Consider the following 18327-nt stretch of genomic DNA (forward strand, 5'->3'; position numbering starts at 1 on the left):
AAGCAGGCCATTCGGCCCATTGAGCCCGTACCGGCTCTCTGCAAGAGCACTTCAGTTAGTACTTATCCAACTCCCTTTTGAAAGTCACGGTTCAATCTGCCTCCACCACCCTTTCAGGCAGTGCATTCCAGATCCTAACCACTCGCAGCGTAAAATAGTTTTTCCTCATGTTGCCTTTGGTTCTTTTGCCAATCACCTTGAATCTGTGTCCTCTGGTTCTCGACCCTTCCGCCAATGGGAACAGTTTCTCTCTATCTACTCTGTCTAGACCCCTCATGATTTTGAACACCTCTATCGAATCTCCTCTCAACCTTCTCTGCTCTAAGGAGAACAACCCTAGCTTCTCCAGTCTATCCATGTAACTGAAGTCCCTCATCCCTGGAATCATTCTTGTAAATCTTTCTTGTACCCTCTCTGTGCTGCACTGTCGGAGGTGCCATCTTGGTTAAACTGAGACCCCGTCTGCTCTCTCAGGTGGACGTAAAAGATCCCATGGCACTATTTCGGAGAAGAGCAGGGGAGTTATCCCCGGTGTCCTGGCCAATATTTATCCCTCAACCAACATAACAAAAACAGATTATCTGGTCATTATCACATTGCTGTTTGTGGGAGCTTGCTGTGCGCAAATTGGCTGCCGCGATTCCCACATTACAACAGTGACTCCACTTTTTAAAAAAAGTACTTAATTGGCTGTAAAGCGCTTTGAGACGTCCGGTGGTCGTGAAAGGCGCTATATAAATGTAAGTCTTGCTTTCTGAGGCCTTCACATCCTTCCTAAATTGCGGTGCCCAGAATTGGACGCAATACTCCAGTTGAAGCCGGGCCAGTGTTTTATAAAGGTTCATCATAACGTCCTTTGAATGACTAAAAGTATGACCTGGGGGAAGAAAACAGAAGGAAGAGCTGGAGGAGCCACAGCAGCAGCAGGTAGGTGATGGCTCTCACAGCTGGAGATTCAGCTGCTCGGTCCTCCCGACCACACGGGGCGATAGTGAGCGGGGCCAGTACCGGCGGGAGGGAAGCGGAGGCAGCGCTGGCGGTTGCTGCGGCCGAGTCACGTCACGCCGCCGCCTGCTTCTTTCTCCAGGGACCGGGGCCCAGGCGGTGGCTGAGCCTGAGGTTAAGGTAGAGGGAGGCGCCGGCCCGCTTTGCAGCCGCTCTGAACCGTCGACGGCCTCTTTCGGTCAGAAATCAATGGAGCGGTAAGTGACATAACGGCCAAAATATCTTCGTCGTTTCATCAAAGTTGGTAAATTCTGTGCTGTACAGAATAATATTACTATTGTGCAGCCCTGGATAATAATACTGCACTATTGTGCTGCCCTGAATAATAATGTCTCAAATAATAACACTGCATTGCCCTAAATAATACTTCACTCACCTGAATTATAATACTGCATTGCTCTAAATACTAATACTTAACTCATCTGAATAATAATACTGCACTCTCCTGAATAATAGTCTTAAATAATAATTACATTGCCTGAAATAATACTTCACTCACCTGAATTATAATACTGCATTGCTCTAAATACTTCACTCACCTGACTAATACTGCACTATCTTGAATAATAATACTGACTGAACTGTTCTGAATATTAATGCCATGTCTAATAATTTTGCAGTGCACTGAAATGTCGTTGTCCTGATTAATCCTGAATCCTCACCTTGTTCCACCCATCTAGCCTCTCCTTTAACATCCTCATTTTCTACAGACCACCTGAGTTTCTCTGAGATATCCTCCCTCCTCTCCTCCCTAAACTTCTGCACTGAGCTATGCCTTATTCTCAGTGATTTCAGTCTCCATCTCAACTTGTGCCCTTTTTTCCCTGATTTCACTGCCCACCTGTTTCCCCTTTATTTCTCCCTCCATATAAACTCTCTTACCCATAGTTGCCGGCAACTCCTCGACTATGCCATCTCATGTGGTCTCTTCCCATTTTCTCAATCACATACGAGGCCATCGGCAACCACGTCCTTGTGTCCCTCACCACCACATCCCTCTACCCTCCCACCAACCCCACTACCTTCTGTGTCTGCCCTGGGAATAAACTCTCCCCCCACTTTCAAACTTCCAACTGTCTAGCCTTTGGCTCTCCATTCGTCACACTACTTCTTCAGCTTTTGATCTGCGTACCCATTCCCTCACTGCCATGTTTAATGCCTCCACCTTGTCCAGTACAAACCTTGCTCTCTCCCACCTCGGTGGTTCATCTTTGTATTGCAAAGGATATACGGCACAGAAGCAGGCCATTCGGCCCGACCAGTCCATGCTGGTGTTTATGCTCCACTCGAGCTTCCTCCCATCTTTTCTCATCTAACTCTGTTAGCATAACCCTCTATTCCCTTCTCCCTCAATATGCTTATCTAGCTTTCCCTTAAATGCATCTATACTATTTGCCTCAACTACTCCCTGTGGTAGCGAGTTCCACATTCTCTCCACCCTCTGGGTAACGAAGTTTCTTCTGAATTCCCTATTGGATTTCTTGATAACTATCTTATATTGATGACCTCTAGTTATGCTGTTCCCCACAAATGGCAACACACTCTCTGTGTCCACTCTATCAAAACCTTTCATAATTTTAAAGACCTCTATTCGGTCACCCCCGCAGCCTATTCTTTTCAAGAGAAAAGAGACCCAGCCGGTTCACCCTTTCCTAATAATAGGTATACCTTTGCATTTCTGGTATCATCCTTGTAAATCTTCCCTGCACCCTCTCCAGTGCCTCTATCCTTTTTATAATATGGCGACCTGAATTGTACGCAGTACTCTTAAGTGTGGTCTAACCAAGGTTCAAAACAAGTTTAGCATAACTTCACCACTTTTAAATTCTATCCCTTGAGAAATAAACCCGAGTGCCTGGTTTGCTTTTTTTATGGCCTTGTTAACCTGTGTCGCAACTTTTAGTGATTTGTGTATTTGTACTCCGAGATCCCTTTGTTCCTCTACCCCACCGAGATTCGCACCCTCCAAGTAATAAGTGACCTCCCTATTCTTCCTACCAAAGTTTAATACCTCACATTTATCTGTGTTGAAATTCATTTGCCAATTATATGCCCATTCTGCAAGTTCATTAATGTCCTCCTGTAATTTGTTGCAGTTCTCCTCAGTATTGACTCTTTCTCTCCCCCCCACCCCCCCCAAAAAAATTTTGGTATCATCCATATGGTTCCCATCTTTGCTCTTGCAAGTCCAAAAGGTGTAATCTTGGATTGTATCTGGCGCACAACTGGTTTAGCCATTCATTGCCAGATCTGGCTGGACCACATCAAGCATTATCCTTGCTCTCCTCTGCCAAAACCCCTCACTACTCCAGGATCATCCCCCGGCATCTTTCCTCCACTACCAATTCTCTCCTTAAACCCTTCTCCCCTGGCCCCTCCACCCTCACCTCCAACAATAAGAATAAGGAGCTCATGGACTTCTTTGTCACTCTGAGACCATGCATTCAAGTCCGCCGCCTTGCCCAGCAAGCCAAACCTCCCCCAAAGTTCCCCCCAACCATAGCCCTGAACCACGTGTTTCTCTCTTTACTCCCCTCATGCCTACTCCTGAGTTTATCTTGTCCAACTGATGACCACCAAACTTCCCTTTCTGGCCCCCATGTTAGCTGACATTGTAAAATGGTTCCCTGTCTCCAGATACTGTGTCTCTCCCTTTTCAAAAAACTCACCCTTGACCCCTTGGGGTGGGCCTTAGTGGGAGTGGCAGAGAACGAGGATTTTAAGGTTGTGGTGAGAGAGGTGGAACAAGGTAATTTGGGATTAGTCAGGATAATGCAGAAGGATAGTTCAGTGTACTGCAATATTATTCAAGACATAGCATTGAGAACAGGGCAGTATTATTATTCAGGTGAGCGAAGTATTCTTACAAACTACAGCCCCATCTGCAACTTCCCTTGGCTCTCCCGAGTCCTTCAACATATTCTCGCCAATGTTCCCGCGCAGTAATGGGAAAGGTCCTGCGGCTTTTACATTGTGAATATTGTGCATGAGCAGAAATTTAAAGGGACCGCACATTAAAAGAAACAGGCCACGCAGAACAAAGCGCAGCTTATAGGGAACATTGGCTGTTGCCTCCCAAATCCATGACTATCTTTCATGCAATGCCACGTTTGAATATCTCCAATCAGGTTTTTGGCCCGTCACAGCACTGAAACGCCCTTAATCAAAATTACAAATAAAATCTTCTTTTACTGTGACTATGGTGCACTATGCTTCCTCGTCCTTCTTGACCTCTTTACAGCCTTTGACATGGTCAACTGTACCATCCTCTTCAACGCCTCTCCGCCATTGTCCAGCTGTGTGGCACTGCCCTTGCTTGGTTCTTCTCTTATCTATACAATTGTAGCTAGAGTATTTCCAGCAACGGCTTCTCTTCGCACCACTGCACTGTTACCTCTCGAATCCTTCAAGGGTCTATCCTCTTCCTTATCTACATGCTGCCCCTTGGTGACGTCATCCAAAGGCATGTGGTCAGGTTCCACATGTACGTACACCGATGACACCCAGCTCTACCCTCTCCATCACCTCTCTCAACACTCCACTGCCTCTGCTGTCAGACATCCAGTATTGGATAAGACATAGCTTCCTCCAGTTAAACATTGGATAGACTGGAGCCATTGTCTTCGGCCTCTGTGACAAGCTCCGTTCCCTGGCCAGCGATTCCATCCTCCTCCCCGACCACTGTCTCCGGTTGAACCAGACTGCTTGCAGCCTCGGTGTCCTATTTGACCCCAAGCTAAAGGGATCAAGGGATATGGGGGGGAAGGCAGGGACAGGGTACTGAATTTGGATGATCAGCCATGATCTCATTGAATGGCGGAGCAGGCTCGAGGGGCCGAATGGCCTACTCCTGCTCCTATCTTCTATGTTTCTAAGCTGAGCTTCAGACACTGTAACCTCTCCATCAAAAAGCCAGCCTGCTTCCACCTCCCTAGCAGAATACTGGGCTCCACTGAATAATGCTGCTGATGTAATGAATAATAATACTGTGCTCCATTGACTATTACTACGTAGCTGAACCAAATAATATGGCGACTATGTTACCTGATTAGTGAGGATAACATTACTGTGCTGCATTGACTACCTTTTGCAACTGTGCTTCACAGAATAATGCTGTACTGCTGATAGTAGATCACATTTAATAAATGGTATTAATTTGCATTTAATAATTTGCAGTGTAACTGCAAAATTCAGCATCAGAACCACTGAGGGCTTCAATCCAGCAATGATGGGACTGCTACTTAGCAGAAGCCATTGTTTTCACTGCTGTATCTGTCACTAGTGTACAGTGACGTGGCTGGTCACCATTAGGCGGCTGCTGAATGCAGGTGGTCAATTCTGAAATGGGATGTCCTAAAGCTGGAGTGGCCATGTTGAAAAGCCCTGATTTAATTAGTGGACCATTTGTTGAGAGAATTTTATCTATCTTTGTATTGGTGACGGTCCTTCCAACTTAATGGAAAATGTTACCACGTGGAATATGTTGCCAATCATAAGATCTGGAATAGAATTGATGCTGTGGCTCAGTGGGCAGCACACTCGCCTCTGAGTCAGAAGGTTGTGGGTTCAAGTCCCACTCCAGGGACTTGAGCACAAAAATCTAGACCGACACTCCAGTGCAGTGCTGAGGGAGTGCTGCACTGCCGGAGGTGCCATCATTCGGATGAGACGTTCAACCGAGGCCCCGTCTGCTCTCAGATGGACGTAAAAGATCCCATGGCACTATGATCTGGCCAATATTTATCCTTCAATCAACACCACTGAAACAGATTATCTGGCCATTATCGCATTGCTGTTTGTGGGACCTTGCTGTGCGCAAATTGGCTGCTGCATTTCCTGCATTGTAACAGTAACTACACTTCAAAATTACCTCAAGCGCTGTGGGACGTCCTGAGGTCATGAAAGGCGCTATATAAATGCAAGTCTTTTTTTTTTCAAAACAATTGATCACTTGGGAGAGGGGTAAGATCAGCAATTTTCTTCAGGGTTTAAAGACCTCACAGAATCACAGAAACCCCACAGTGCAGATAGAGGCCATTTCGGCCCATCGAGCCTGCACCGACACATATCCCACCTGATCCCCGTAACCCCTATACCAACACATATCCCACCCTATCCCCGTAACCCCACGTATTTAATCCCCCTAACACTAAGGGTCAATTTATCACAGCCAATCAGCAGATTCGAACCCGGGTCCCTGGCGCTGTGAGGCAACAGTGTTAACCACTATGCCACCGTGCTGCCCCTGAATGAATCCATCTGTTAAGGTGACCTTAGCAACATGTCAGTTTGACTTCTCTTACAAAATTGCTTTTGAGACTAAATAAAGAATGTGACCTTCGTGTAACCACAGAAAATTCTCTACCCCAGAGGGCTGTGGAGGCTCAATCGATGAGTATATTCAAGACTGAGATCGATAGATTTTTGGCTATTAAGGGAACCAAGGGCTATAGGGATAGTGCAGGAAGGTGGAGTTGAGGCAGAAGATCAGCCATGATCTGGCGGAGCAGTGCCAAATGTCCTCCTATTTCTTATGAAATGGATGCAATTTACAATAAATATATAATTTTTTTATATTTTATATATGTACTGGGCTGATGGTTTCGAAAAATTAGCACAGTAATTCCCAAGATCTTCCCTGATCGCCATTCTATTCAACATAGCTATCTTGTAATATATTAAGTCTCGCATATGGTGTGCACTCCCTGTCTGGATGAACCTTGCTTCCTATGTCATGATTTTTGAGTCACGCTTCGTATGTCAACATACCTGATAGGGAGAACCCCTGTCAATATTTAGCTTTAATTGTAGCCCCTGACGCTGGCTCATGCTGATGCATGAGCAGCCCACCTCTGCTCGCTATTTCCAGTGTATTTTCAGGCCTCCAGCGCTCCTATATACAATGTTCCCAGCCCCGGCACTTGGACCCGCCCAAGCCGTTTACGGCTGCCCGCTGCCAATTTCTAGCTGCGGCCTTACCCGCCTGACTTCCTTTCCACCGCAGGAGTGGGCAGGATCTTGAGCCGAGTGCTCGACCCATTTGCAGCCACCCAGTTGGTATTTTGGGACTCTCCTCCAGCCTGGTTTCACATCCCTGTGAGTAGGGGTGGGTTTTTGAACCCACCGGCTTAGGCCACGCACATTACATCTTCAACTTGCGACCTCCTGCTCTTGACACCCCACTCTGTTCCCACGCCCCTGCTTACTCCTATCCCTCATCCAATGCATCCTCTTTTCATACTGCATTCCCAGCTCTGATCTAACACTTAGTCATTATACTATAACATCATTAACTCTTTTTAAGTGTTTTAACAAACGAAGAGCCTATTTTCACCTCCTGTAATCTTAAAATTGACAGCAATGGAACTGAATATCAGGCACCGTGTATAACGGGCGGCTGATTCAATACCGCCCATTTTGCCCTACCGCACGTGATTAATTTCTCGGCCTTTTTTTTTTTTAAACTTGCCTTTCACATCTGTCCGAGTAGCAGAATGAAACCCATCGTGGGCGGGGGAAGAAGGTGAAGCTGCCAAGTTTCCTACATTTCAACAGTGACTACATTTCAGAAGTACTTCATTGGCTGTAAAACGCTTTAAGATGTCCTGGCGCCATGGAAGGTGCTATATAAATGCAAGACTTCCTTCCTTTCCTATTTGCACATTGGCTAGCTCATTCTCAGCTGTACATGGAGGTCTCCATTTTTAAAAACATTTCCTCTTGAGAGAAACTGGCTGCTTTGAAAGAGCTGGCTGATGTACCGATACAATCAGGAAATCAGTTGTACGGTCCCAAAAATCAATTGCAAAATTATTTTTTGGCAAACCTGCAGTGACAACAATAGAGGAGTTGCAGCTTCTGATAAGCTTCATTCAACATTGCATTAATATGGGGGCCTTTGAAGAGGCCGTTATGCTGACATTCTCGCTCCTGTGCGATAGTGAAAAGAACAAGAAAAATCTATTCAGCTCATCAAATCTGCTCCTTCCATTGCTCATGTATGACCCCCCCCCCCCCCTCAGCCATGGACATCCCCCCCCACAATCTCTCTGATCCTGATCCCCTTTCTCAACAAATATTGATCCAGTTTCTTTTTAAAGGAGCCGTTTAACTTGGAATTACCCACTCTTTCCACATGTCCACCAAAATTTCTAATCTCTGTCAAGGCTTGTCGATTCCGTGCTGAGTTCTGTGCTTACAGTACAAGATAAATAGCCACCTTACCTCAATTTTACCAATACCCTTCATTACTCTGAAGACCTGTATCATATGTCCTCTCAGTCTTTTCTCCTGTAAAAATAAGTCATAACTTCGGCCCATATCTTCTCCCCTGAACCTTTTTCCAATGTATCGCTGTCCCTTTCTGGGGTACAGGCGACCAACCCGCTCCCACAATTGGCTTTGCCAGTGGGATATTCAACATCATTATAACTCGCTCTGACTTGTAGTCCAGTGCCTTTTCAGATGCAGGCAAGCGTCCGATTTGCCTTATTGATAACTGCCTCCTTGTTGACTTCGATAACCGCTCCCAAAAATAGTATTACACTATATCTCTTCTAAAAATGATAAATATTTAAACTTTTTTTTTTTAAAAAGGAAAAATTCTGAGCAACTAATGGGGAAAGAGCTGAAGACTGAAAGCTAATTTCCAGAGACACTTGTTTTTAATCTCCTAATTTATTCCCCGGTATCCATTAGCCTGTGTTGTATTTGCTTGTTTGCCAGTCATGTTAACTAATTTACATATTTGTTGAGGTTGCTTACACAAGCAACCGCTATGAAGAAGGTAAATCAGAAACAGCAGCGCACATGAAATCAGGAAAATCATGTCATTAATTTCGGAGAGTAACTAGTAGGAGCCATGGAGTGGTTGTTATAAAGATGAAAGTGCTCACCTTTAATGGGTTGTTTGCGAGGAATAAAACTATTTACTAGTGGCGCACAATCCTGCTTCTCGTAATGTTAACCAGCTTCATTTTTTTCCCCTCCAGCTGAAAGCACTCCAGCGATTCAAGCGGCTACACAATGAATCTAGTTCGACTTGTCTGTCGTCACAAAACAGCCCTCGTCGTCACGACCCTGTCCTTGTTTGCACTGATGTTGCTTTACTTGGCTAAATGCACCTCGGAGACTTTGAAATCCCCGGGCTTACCTCATGTGGTCGAAAGACGAGGCGAGGGTCAAGGCCACGGCAGAACCAAAGGGGTCTCTGCCTTTCTGGTGCTGCTGATCACCACTGGCCCCAAGTACACTGAGAGGAGAAGCATCATCCGGAGCACGTGGCTGGCCAACCGGGACCCGGAAATCCTCCCTTACTTTGCCATCGGCACCAGTGGGCTTGCGGCAGAGGAAGTTCAGAATTTGGAGCAGGAGAACGGTCGGCACCGGGATCTTCTGCTGCTCCCGGACTTGAAGGACTCCTATGAAAACCTTACCAATAAGATCCTTCACATGTACGCTTGGATAGACCAAAACGTGGACTGTAAGTTTGTGCTGAAAGCGGATGATGACACTTTTGCCAGGTTAGATGTCATTAAAGAAGAACTGAAGGCAAAAGAACCAAAGAAACTCTACTGGGGTTTCTTCTCTGGACGAGGAAGAGTTAAGTCCGGTGGAAAATGGAAGGAGAGCACTTGGGTACTGTGCGACTATTACTTGCCCTACGCCCTAGGGGGTGGGTATGTTCTGTCTGCTGATTTGGTGCACTATATTCGAATTAATGTTGATTATCTGAAGGTCTGGCAGAGTGAGGATGTTTCTTTGGGTGCCTGGTTGGCTCCAGTAGATGTCAAACGCCTGCACGACCCACGGTTTGATACGGAGTACAAGTCACGCGGGTGCAATAACAAGTACATTGTGACACACAAGCAGAGCATCGAGGATATGCTGGAAAAGCATCAGACACTCCAACGAGAAGGAAAGCTGTGCAAAGAAGAAGTTAAAGTGAGACTGTCGTATATTTATGATTGGTATGTCCCACCATCCCAGTGCTGCCAGCGAAAAGATGGCATACCCTGACGCTGCAGCTTAGCTCTGGAAAGGAGGAGTCAGTGAGATCTGCATGGTGAATTCGAAATGGTAGTGTAGATGTTAATGCAGGAAATTTCTCTTGAAAGGAGCTCCAGCATCGACGCACCTATTTCCAGTATTTCTGACAGCACATAGGTCTCTTCCCAGTTAACTTAATACCGAGTCTGCAAGTCTGTGAGATTGAAACTTGTACTTCAAGTGTTTTTCTCCGATAAGCACAAAGTTGCTGTTCTTCCTGATCGGAGTACGGATTAGCTCATTGTAGTGCCAAAGGGTTCAATTCGTGTTTGTCCACCTTACTGGAGAGATTTTCAGTTTTGGTCACCCTTTTTCTCTCCCATTGTTTCCCCGTGCAAAAGATGCACCAAAGAATACCTGGTGTCCCTAATCCTAACTCATTGCACCAATCTGAGCAGCGTTCACCGATGGTTCCGTCGGTCTTGCAGTACGTCGTATTTAATTGCACAAGGGTCTAAAGTTCTGGGATTTGTGTAATCCCGTTGTAGCAAATATAAATGTAATTTGATTGTATTCGTGTGCGTGTAATATATATGTATCTGTGTGTTTGTATTGTGTATGTGTGTATAAATTAACAAACTGCTTATTTGGGTAAAAGCCTTTAGAGTGACTCCAAGCCATGTATTTCATCACAGTTTGTTCTGGTCTAACTGGCGCTAGTTAGAATTCTCCCTCATCTGACCAGGTAGCACGAAGAAACATTTTCTGAAGTAAAATTCTCATTAAAAAAAAATTTTTAAATGAGAATTATTGCAAAGTGTTTACCTTTCCCCAATTTTTTGCTATCTTGTTAACCTTTAACAAAAAATATATAGTAACCCGGGTACAGTTGTTTGTGTTAACAAATTGCAATACAGGATTTTTTTAATCCAATTAAATTTGCATGGAGATTGCTCGTCTGCATCTGGAGTGCCAATGTTGCGTGATTAACTGCTGGTACTGATCTGCTTTCCTCTTTAACCAGCTGCAGAGCTATTTCATCTTTAAAGTACAACTTTACTTGGGCATTGTAATTAAGCATTAGGAGAGTAAGGCTACATTGAGCTTACTCTGTTTCTGGGAACAGGGCAGTCCATAGAGAACTCTTTAACGCAGGGCTGGGCTAGCTTTCACCACCTGGAGTCACTAAATTAAAATAATTGGTTGAATTGGATCACTTTAATAATAGTTCAGGGTGCTTTTGAAAGTGTCATTATTGTCGATTAATACCGTTAAGCAACTATTTAATACAAATACTGTAACAATCCTGGTGAATCCTATAATTACTGTACTCTATAGTCCTGAGGATATATTTTCCTCGAGTCACTAATGTAAGTATAAAACATTTAGAGAAATTCCAAGTATTCATGTTTGACATATTACCATTTCACAAAAGTGTACTTGCAAGCAACTGAAAACCTTCCAAATTGGGAAATGATAGGGATTTGTTACAGTGCACAGTGACATCATGTGAAAAGTCCAACAACTTTTGTAACCTATGAGTGACCAGTGTGATTTTGTGCAGAGATAGAATGATTTTTTATTTAAATGTCATTGCTTCTGGTCAGAACACTAGGTAGAGAGCATCGGGATTCGCGCTCGGAGGCAGTCTGAGTTAGGTGGTTGTCTGTGTTTTTAAATTAGTGCCAGAGATTGGTGCACAATTCCAGTTCAGTGAAGACCCACTGTCCAGTCCGAGAGCATTGTTCATGTTGCTGCCTTCCGATTTAGAATCGGGTCCAGTACCTGGTGCGATTGGAATCCGAGTCTCGCGCAGCAGATGGCCATTGAGAAGGAGAGTTCCATCGCACACGAGCACCTTTTAATCAATGACGGGACAAACCGGATCTGGTAAGTTATTTTATATTATTCAATGGGTAAATATCAGGAAACAGGCACCTTGTGTACTCGCAGCCCTGGTATTGGTGGCAATTTCACAAACCTAGGTGACGAGGCCATTTTGGGGGTGTGATTTTTTAAAAAATCCAGAACTACCTAGTGATTTTTGGCAAAATTTCTTCTGGTAAATCACATGCTTTACTACCCATTAGGAACTTGCAATTAAAGTGTCCAATCCCAAGAAGAAAGTTTTTATATTGGGAGCAGAATGCTCCTCACGATTGGGACCAGAATGGGCAAATGACATGAAAACAAATGGATCGCTGTTTTCGACCCAGAAAACGTTTTGCTTGAGCATGGATCTCGGCGTGCGTAGATTAGGAAGATCATTGCTTGTTCCCGATGTGTTTCTGCACAATCTGAGGAGACCTTGTAAATCTGGGCCCAGTTCTTGTGCTTTTGTCTTGTGTTGGAAACATTAAAGTGTATATGTACGAATTTAATGAGCAAGGCACATTTCTGGGTGTTGACCCAGCTGATGGCCTTGTACCATTCACTGTGCTGCTATGTTAATATTTCCTCTTCCTGAACAATGCTTTAAAGAGTAAACCATATGTATGAATGAGTGAAAATTAAATGTATTTTTTTAATTTATATTGTGAAACCTGCAAATCATTCTGGTAATAAAGCCCAGTACTGGTTCATCATGCTTAACAAACCTTCCATCCAGAATGACTTTTTAAATGAATAACAAAACAGTCGTCCCTTCATCCAGGTCTGACTATCGACCTGTGATGTATTAAATTTGCCAAGGATGTTCTGCTTTCCTTATTTAGGCATCACCATTCTGTCATACCTCTGGGTGGCGTCTCGATGGGATCTTCCCCCATTATAAAGCTATCCGTCGTACAGTCACACCTGCAGCTCACACTTCTACCACTAGATTGAGCTTCACAAACTCCAGCAGCTGTGGATCATTCACTCTCTGTGGGCAGTGCCATAGCAAATTCACTATTGGCATCATTTTCTCAATCCATACTTCTGCCAGGGGGCCTCAGCAATTAAAATAATGGTTGGACAGATCATGCGCTGTGCACGCTGAGGTCTCCATACGTGCTCTCGGCGGGTGAGGCTCCACATCGCGAATGCAAAGTTGAAAAATGACCTCTTAAGAGGTGTAAAAACAGACCTAAACAACAATGCTATTCATCCTCGCCTAACTGCTGAAACATAATTTCTATTTTCAGTTCCTCGCTTGAAATTCCAGTACTTGAAGCTTTATTTTCCTTTGTGGTATTTTGGAAGCTTCCTAAGTTAAATGTGAGTTGCAGAGTTGTATTTGTCAGTGTAGAAAGTTAATATATCAACATGTAGGCCTCGGCAGTACGACGCCTTTTGCTCAAGTTGGCATTTTAGTGCAAAAGGGATAAGTGTGTATTTTTGAAATGTCCTTCCGCATTATCAATACTGTTCATTTATTGAAATCACTGAGGTGTTGCCTATGAATTCAATTATTCCATTTTGCAAGGACCTGATACAGCTCCTGGGAAATTGGGAATTTACAACTTCCATGATAGAAAAAACAGAATTGGAAAGCTATAGAAGTTAAAGATAGTAATTGAATATCTTGGGTCTTCACATGACATTTTAGTCGGTGGCATTGCTCTTGCAGTTTCTGACCTGATAATTCTAATTTTGCCTTTCTTCTGTCTAATATCCTCCCGCCCAACGTTCCCACTAAGCTGCGCAGCCATGCAGTCATCTGCAAGGTCCAGTGCAGGCTGCTCACTGGCTGTGAGATTGTAGCTACCGCGTATCAATGCTCCCTCTTATTCCTCCCCACCCCCCACAGTGCACGGGCCCTTTAACTGGCTGCACGGGCCCTTTAACTGGCTGCGCGGCCCATTCAAATGTTTTTCCTCCTGTAAAAGCCGGTGAGTGGCTTGCTCGAGATCTCCAGAGCGCAGCTCGGTTACGCAGCTTAACGAGGACGTTACCACGCATGCGCAAAAACTTAGAATGGGCCGCGCAGTGGGAGAGGCAGGAGGCACAGTGCAGCTTACAGGGGAAGGTTGCTCCCTCTCATCCCATTTGTAACTTAATTTCTTCCCCACCCCATCCTATTCAGTGATGCTGAGTCCCCACATGCCTCTCTGGCCATCATCATGCTGTCATTGCTGCTGCACACATTCAGCATGGGATGAAATGGGCAGACTGTGCCCATAACCAGCGGCCAACTGGAACCTGTATAAACCCACCGTGCCATGTCCCCCCCTGGTCTGTCCTCGTCTTAACACTGGTCACTACTCGAGCTCAGCCTTCAGTGGTGCAATGGGGGAGGGCCAGTGCGCTTTGAAACACATTCCACTGAGGTTCATGGCAAATCCTATTTGAACTATTGTGCAGTGGCTTTAATGAACCAATAAAAAACAACATACAATGGTGTATTTATTTTAAAATGTTCTTTAGAAATGCTGGAATCATTATGGAAAAAGCTGTGACAAGAGGATAATATTTAAATATTGTACAATTTATGGTCAGTCAATAAATTAAATCCGAGTATGTAGACCCATTTCTGATGGTTGTTGTCTGTATTATTTATGTGCTTTTTTCAAAGTGTAGTAGGAATGAACTCTTTCATTTCCCCCTCCATCCAGAGGCTGTGGATGCTGGGTCAATTGGAACTTTCAAGACCGAAATAGATTTTTGTTGGGTAAGGCATTGAGGGGTATGGAGCAAATGCAGGAAAATGGAGTTGTGGTGCAGAGCGAGCAGGCCCGAGGCCTTCTCGTGTTCCTAGTGGAACTGAGGGGCACCAGCCGGCAGTCAGTCATTTCACATCAGAGCAATGAGAACAGTTAGTAACTCAAAAGGCTGGAGAGAAATTCCTTACTGACCTTCCTAGTCATAAGGGCTATCTGGAATAATATCTTGTAAGAGAAACCTTCCTGAGGGTATTGTAGTTTACAACTTTGATTTGTGCCATGTGGGATGGGCCCCAATAGAAATGTGTGCAAGGATGGAGACGCTCACCTTTGCTGTCCCCCGATACCAGCAAACATCTTGCTTGTTTTCATCCAGTGTGACAGGCCTGGGTGATTGTATTGACTTGATCAGCCAATTCACTCCATGCAGCTCGCACAGGAGGATTACCCAATTAGCGTCACCCTCTTTCGCTGTACCTGCTGCAATAGCATCTTTAAGGGATCATCATCAAATGGGACAATTTTGCCCAAATTTATCTTGGCATCTGAAATAACAACAGAAAATGCTGGAAACGCTCAGCAGGCCAGGCAGCATCCGTGGAGAGAGAAACAGAGTTAACGTTTCAGGTCTGAGATTCTGAGATCCTTCGTCGGAACTGGGAAAAAGTTCGGGATGTAATAGGTTTTAAGCAGATGCAGAGGGGAGGGGGGAGGAAGGAGGAAGGAATAGAAGGGACGGTCTGTGCTAGAATGCAAGGCAGGAGAGATTAAATGTTGCAAATAGGGATGGCAGAATCGTCAACAGCTGCTGCCTGAAAAAATGGGGGCAGGGGTTATAGTCTGAAATTGTTGAACCCGATGTTGAGTCCAGAAGGCTGTAAAGTGCCTAATCGAAAGATGAGGTGCTGTTCCTCCAAACGTTAACTCTGTTTCTCTCTTCACGGATGCTGCCTGGCCTGCTGAGTGTTTCCAGCATTTTCTGTTATTTCAGATTTCCAGCATCCGCAGTATTTTGCTATTATCTTGGCATCTATTTACCAGCAAAGGTTACGCCCCTCTAAGGGCCAGCAGCATTTTAAGAGCTGCTGTCAGTCCAGATTTCCCGCCACCAGCCAATTGCACTCCTCATGGCTCACTATACATGTTTTTTTTCCACACGGGGAGCTTATTTAAATGGGTGGGGGGTATTAAAACGAAACTACCTAAACTCGACAAGACAAGTCGTCCCTGTAACATGGCAGGTGTACCAAAGCCACAGGCAAGCTCAACCCGGGACTTGCAAAAGCAGAAATTTACTGCTCAAGCAATATTTAAGATGTTTTGATGTCAGAAGATGGGGGGCCTTACAATATGCCCTAGAGGAGGGGGGGGGGGCGGTCTATATTCTTGTGTGCTGCAGGGTGCAGCATCTTATGAGGGACAGACACCTTACAACAAGTTTACCCAAGGAATAATAAAAAAGAACCAGGAGCCACCACCAGCAGATCATACAATGAAACGTAGAAGATAGGAGCAGGAGTAGGCCATTCGGCCCCTCGAGCCTGCTCCATCATTCAGTGAGAGCATAGCTGATCATCCAAACTCCGTACCCTGTCCCTGCCTTCTCCCCCTATCCCTTGATCCCTTTGGTGGGAGAGACTCTTGCATTAGTTACCTTGATGTTTTCTTCCAAGAATGAATGCTGCACACGGCCCTTATAATTTTCACCATCGCATTTCACAGTGAAGAAAGTTGGTGGGGTTTTCAAGGCTCAACTGGTGACTAGCACAAGCCTGGCCTAACCTGCCAAAAATACTTAGTCCTATGCAATTTCCCCACCCCCTCACCGCTAGCTCGGCTCAGCCCCATGGAATGAGTACAGCCGTGTGGTGTGGTCTGACCTGTAGGAGTTGGCTCCTTATAGGAATGCAGCACTTCTCATTGTTGGTTGAGAAGGTAGAATTTTTATGTTTTATCTGAATTACCATTGGAGCTTTAATTTTTCTTATCGTTTATTCCTGATATTTGGATAAGCATTTCTTTGGGGGTTCCATTGTCACTCCTTGAGTTGGAGGAGGAAGAGCAAATTTAAGAGCACAAGAAAGGCACGTGTGATTGTGCCTCGTGCGTTATGTAAGCACTTGTCCTTACTCCAGGACCAGCTTTTACTGACCCATACAGCCCCTACCAGAGAAGAACAGTTTATGGTGCTTCCACTCTTTAAAAAAAAAAGGGAGTGGGATGGCAGTATTAATAGAGGATTCTATCACCGCACTAGAATACAAGGGGTTGTGTTAAGATAGAATCCAGATGGATCGAGTTAAGGAATAGGGAAGGAAATGATACAATTCTCAATTTGCTTTATCGGCCACCAAATAGGAGATGAGATAGAGGTGTAGGTTGGCAGGGTACAGAGAGATACATTGGAACCACAGGGCAATAATATTGGGTGATTTTTAGCTCTCCCAAGATAGACTGGGATCAAGTCATGTAGTCAAATCGGGGAATGCATTGAAGACTGCTTCCTAGATTAATTAGCATTGATTCTGTTGAAACAAGGAAAGAAGCATTGCCTGATTTAGTTCTGGAAATTAATTGGGGCAAATTACTGATCTGAGAGTATGAGAATAATTCAAAAATTATGACCACAACATAGGTTCAATGTGAAAACAGAAAAGAATAATGAACAGTCAAAGATACGGATGCTGGACTGAAAATAGGCAAAGATCAGTGAGATAAGAATGGGGTCTGGCCCAAAATAATTGGTCAGGAATATTTTGCAAACAATTTGCTGGATCAGTAGTAGGGAATCTACTGGATAGATGGGTGCATCAAAGAGTAAATAGAAAGATTAAAACTAAATAGGAACTGAAAAAGGAGGCAATTAATAAAACTGTGGGAAAAGAAAATTGTGAAGAATATAGACAGTGTAGTGGGGAGTTGAAAGGGAGATTAAAATCTTGAAAGGTTTTGATAGAGTAAATAAGGGGAAACTATTTCCAGTGGCATAAGGGTCGCTAACCAGAGGACACAGATGGAAGGTAATTGGTAAAAGAACCAGAAGCAACATGAGGAGAAAACAATTATGCAATGAGTTGTTATGATCTGGAATGCACTGTCTGAAAGGTGGTGAAAACAGATTCAATAGTAACTTTCAAATGGGAATTGGATAAATACTTGAAAAGGAAACATTTGCTGGACTATGAGGAAAGAGCAGGGCAATGGAACTCATTGGATCGCTCTTTCAAAGAGCCAGCACAGCCATGATGGGCTGAATGGCCTCCTGTGCTGTTTCATTCTACGATTCTATGATTAAAAGGACTAAAAGGTAATATGAAAAACGCTAGCAAATAATAAAAATAAATGGTAAGGGGTTTTATAAGCTAAAGAAAGGGTAGGATCACTCGGGAGAAATTTAATTGTGCAGGATGAAAGTACAGCAGAGACTGTTGCATCTTGTGCATGTGTACGCCTTCAATCTCCGACAAAGGATTGGGTTAACACGAAATGTAAGCTGCTTTATTCAATGGTAGATAAAACACAGATCAGCGAGTACGATAAGAGTCGCTTGGTACAATTGATATTTATATTTACATACTGTTACAAAAACAAAACACGCACGCACTAGTCCACGCTGGGGGGTCGTCTTGCTTAACTTGTAAGAACAATAATGTCTGCCTCTTATCCTACTGTCCAGGACGGAGGTCTCAGAAACTGCAGAGTGAGTTGGACAAGATAAGTCAGTGAGCAGAACAATGGCTGATGAAACTTA

The 18327-nt window shown here is 44.4% G+C and overlaps 1 protein-coding gene and 1 long non-coding RNA gene across 3 annotated transcripts; both read left to right on the forward strand.

Moving 5' to 3' along the window:
- Window positions 1-783: 783 nt before the first annotated feature.
- On the forward strand, window positions 784-10669 carry b3galt6 (UDP-Gal:betaGal beta 1,3-galactosyltransferase polypeptide 6). Of its 2 annotated transcripts, none has more exons than XM_085967101.1 (2): window positions 784-927; window positions 8997-10669. In XM_085967101.1, exon 2 carries the CDS (start codon window positions 9031-9033, stop codon window positions 10021-10023), a length of 993 nt encoding a protein of 330 aa, XP_085823227.1. In that variant the 5' UTR covers window positions 784-927; window positions 8997-9030; the 3' UTR covers window positions 10024-10669. The 2 variants fall into 2 exon arrangements, with proteins under 2 accessions (XP_085823227.1, XP_085823226.1); XM_085967100.1 differs by lacking the exon at window positions 784-927 and adding an exon at window positions 938-1202.
- Window positions 10670-11794: 1125 nt separating this feature from the next.
- Window positions 11795-14443, forward strand: LOC147100633 (uncharacterized). The gene is made up of 2 exons (XR_015073527.1): window positions 11795-11883; window positions 12084-14443. It is a non-coding gene; the product is annotated as an uncharacterized LOC147100633 (long non-coding RNA).
- The last annotated feature ends 3884 nt before the right edge of the window (window positions 14444-18327 follow it).

Source organism: Somniosus microcephalus, chromosome 25, assembly GCF_052327205.1.
Source record: "Somniosus microcephalus isolate GS21.2 chromosome 25, FLI_Smic_1.0, whole genome shotgun sequence".
Taxonomy (NCBI): domain Eukaryota; kingdom Metazoa; phylum Chordata; class Chondrichthyes; order Squaliformes; family Somniosidae; genus Somniosus; species Somniosus microcephalus.

Excerpts from the sequence above, each read along its gene's own strand:
- b3galt6 (XM_085967101.1), top strand. The coding sequence starts at position 9,031 with ATGAATCTAGTTCGACTTGTCTGTCGTCACAAAACAGCCCTCGTCGTC.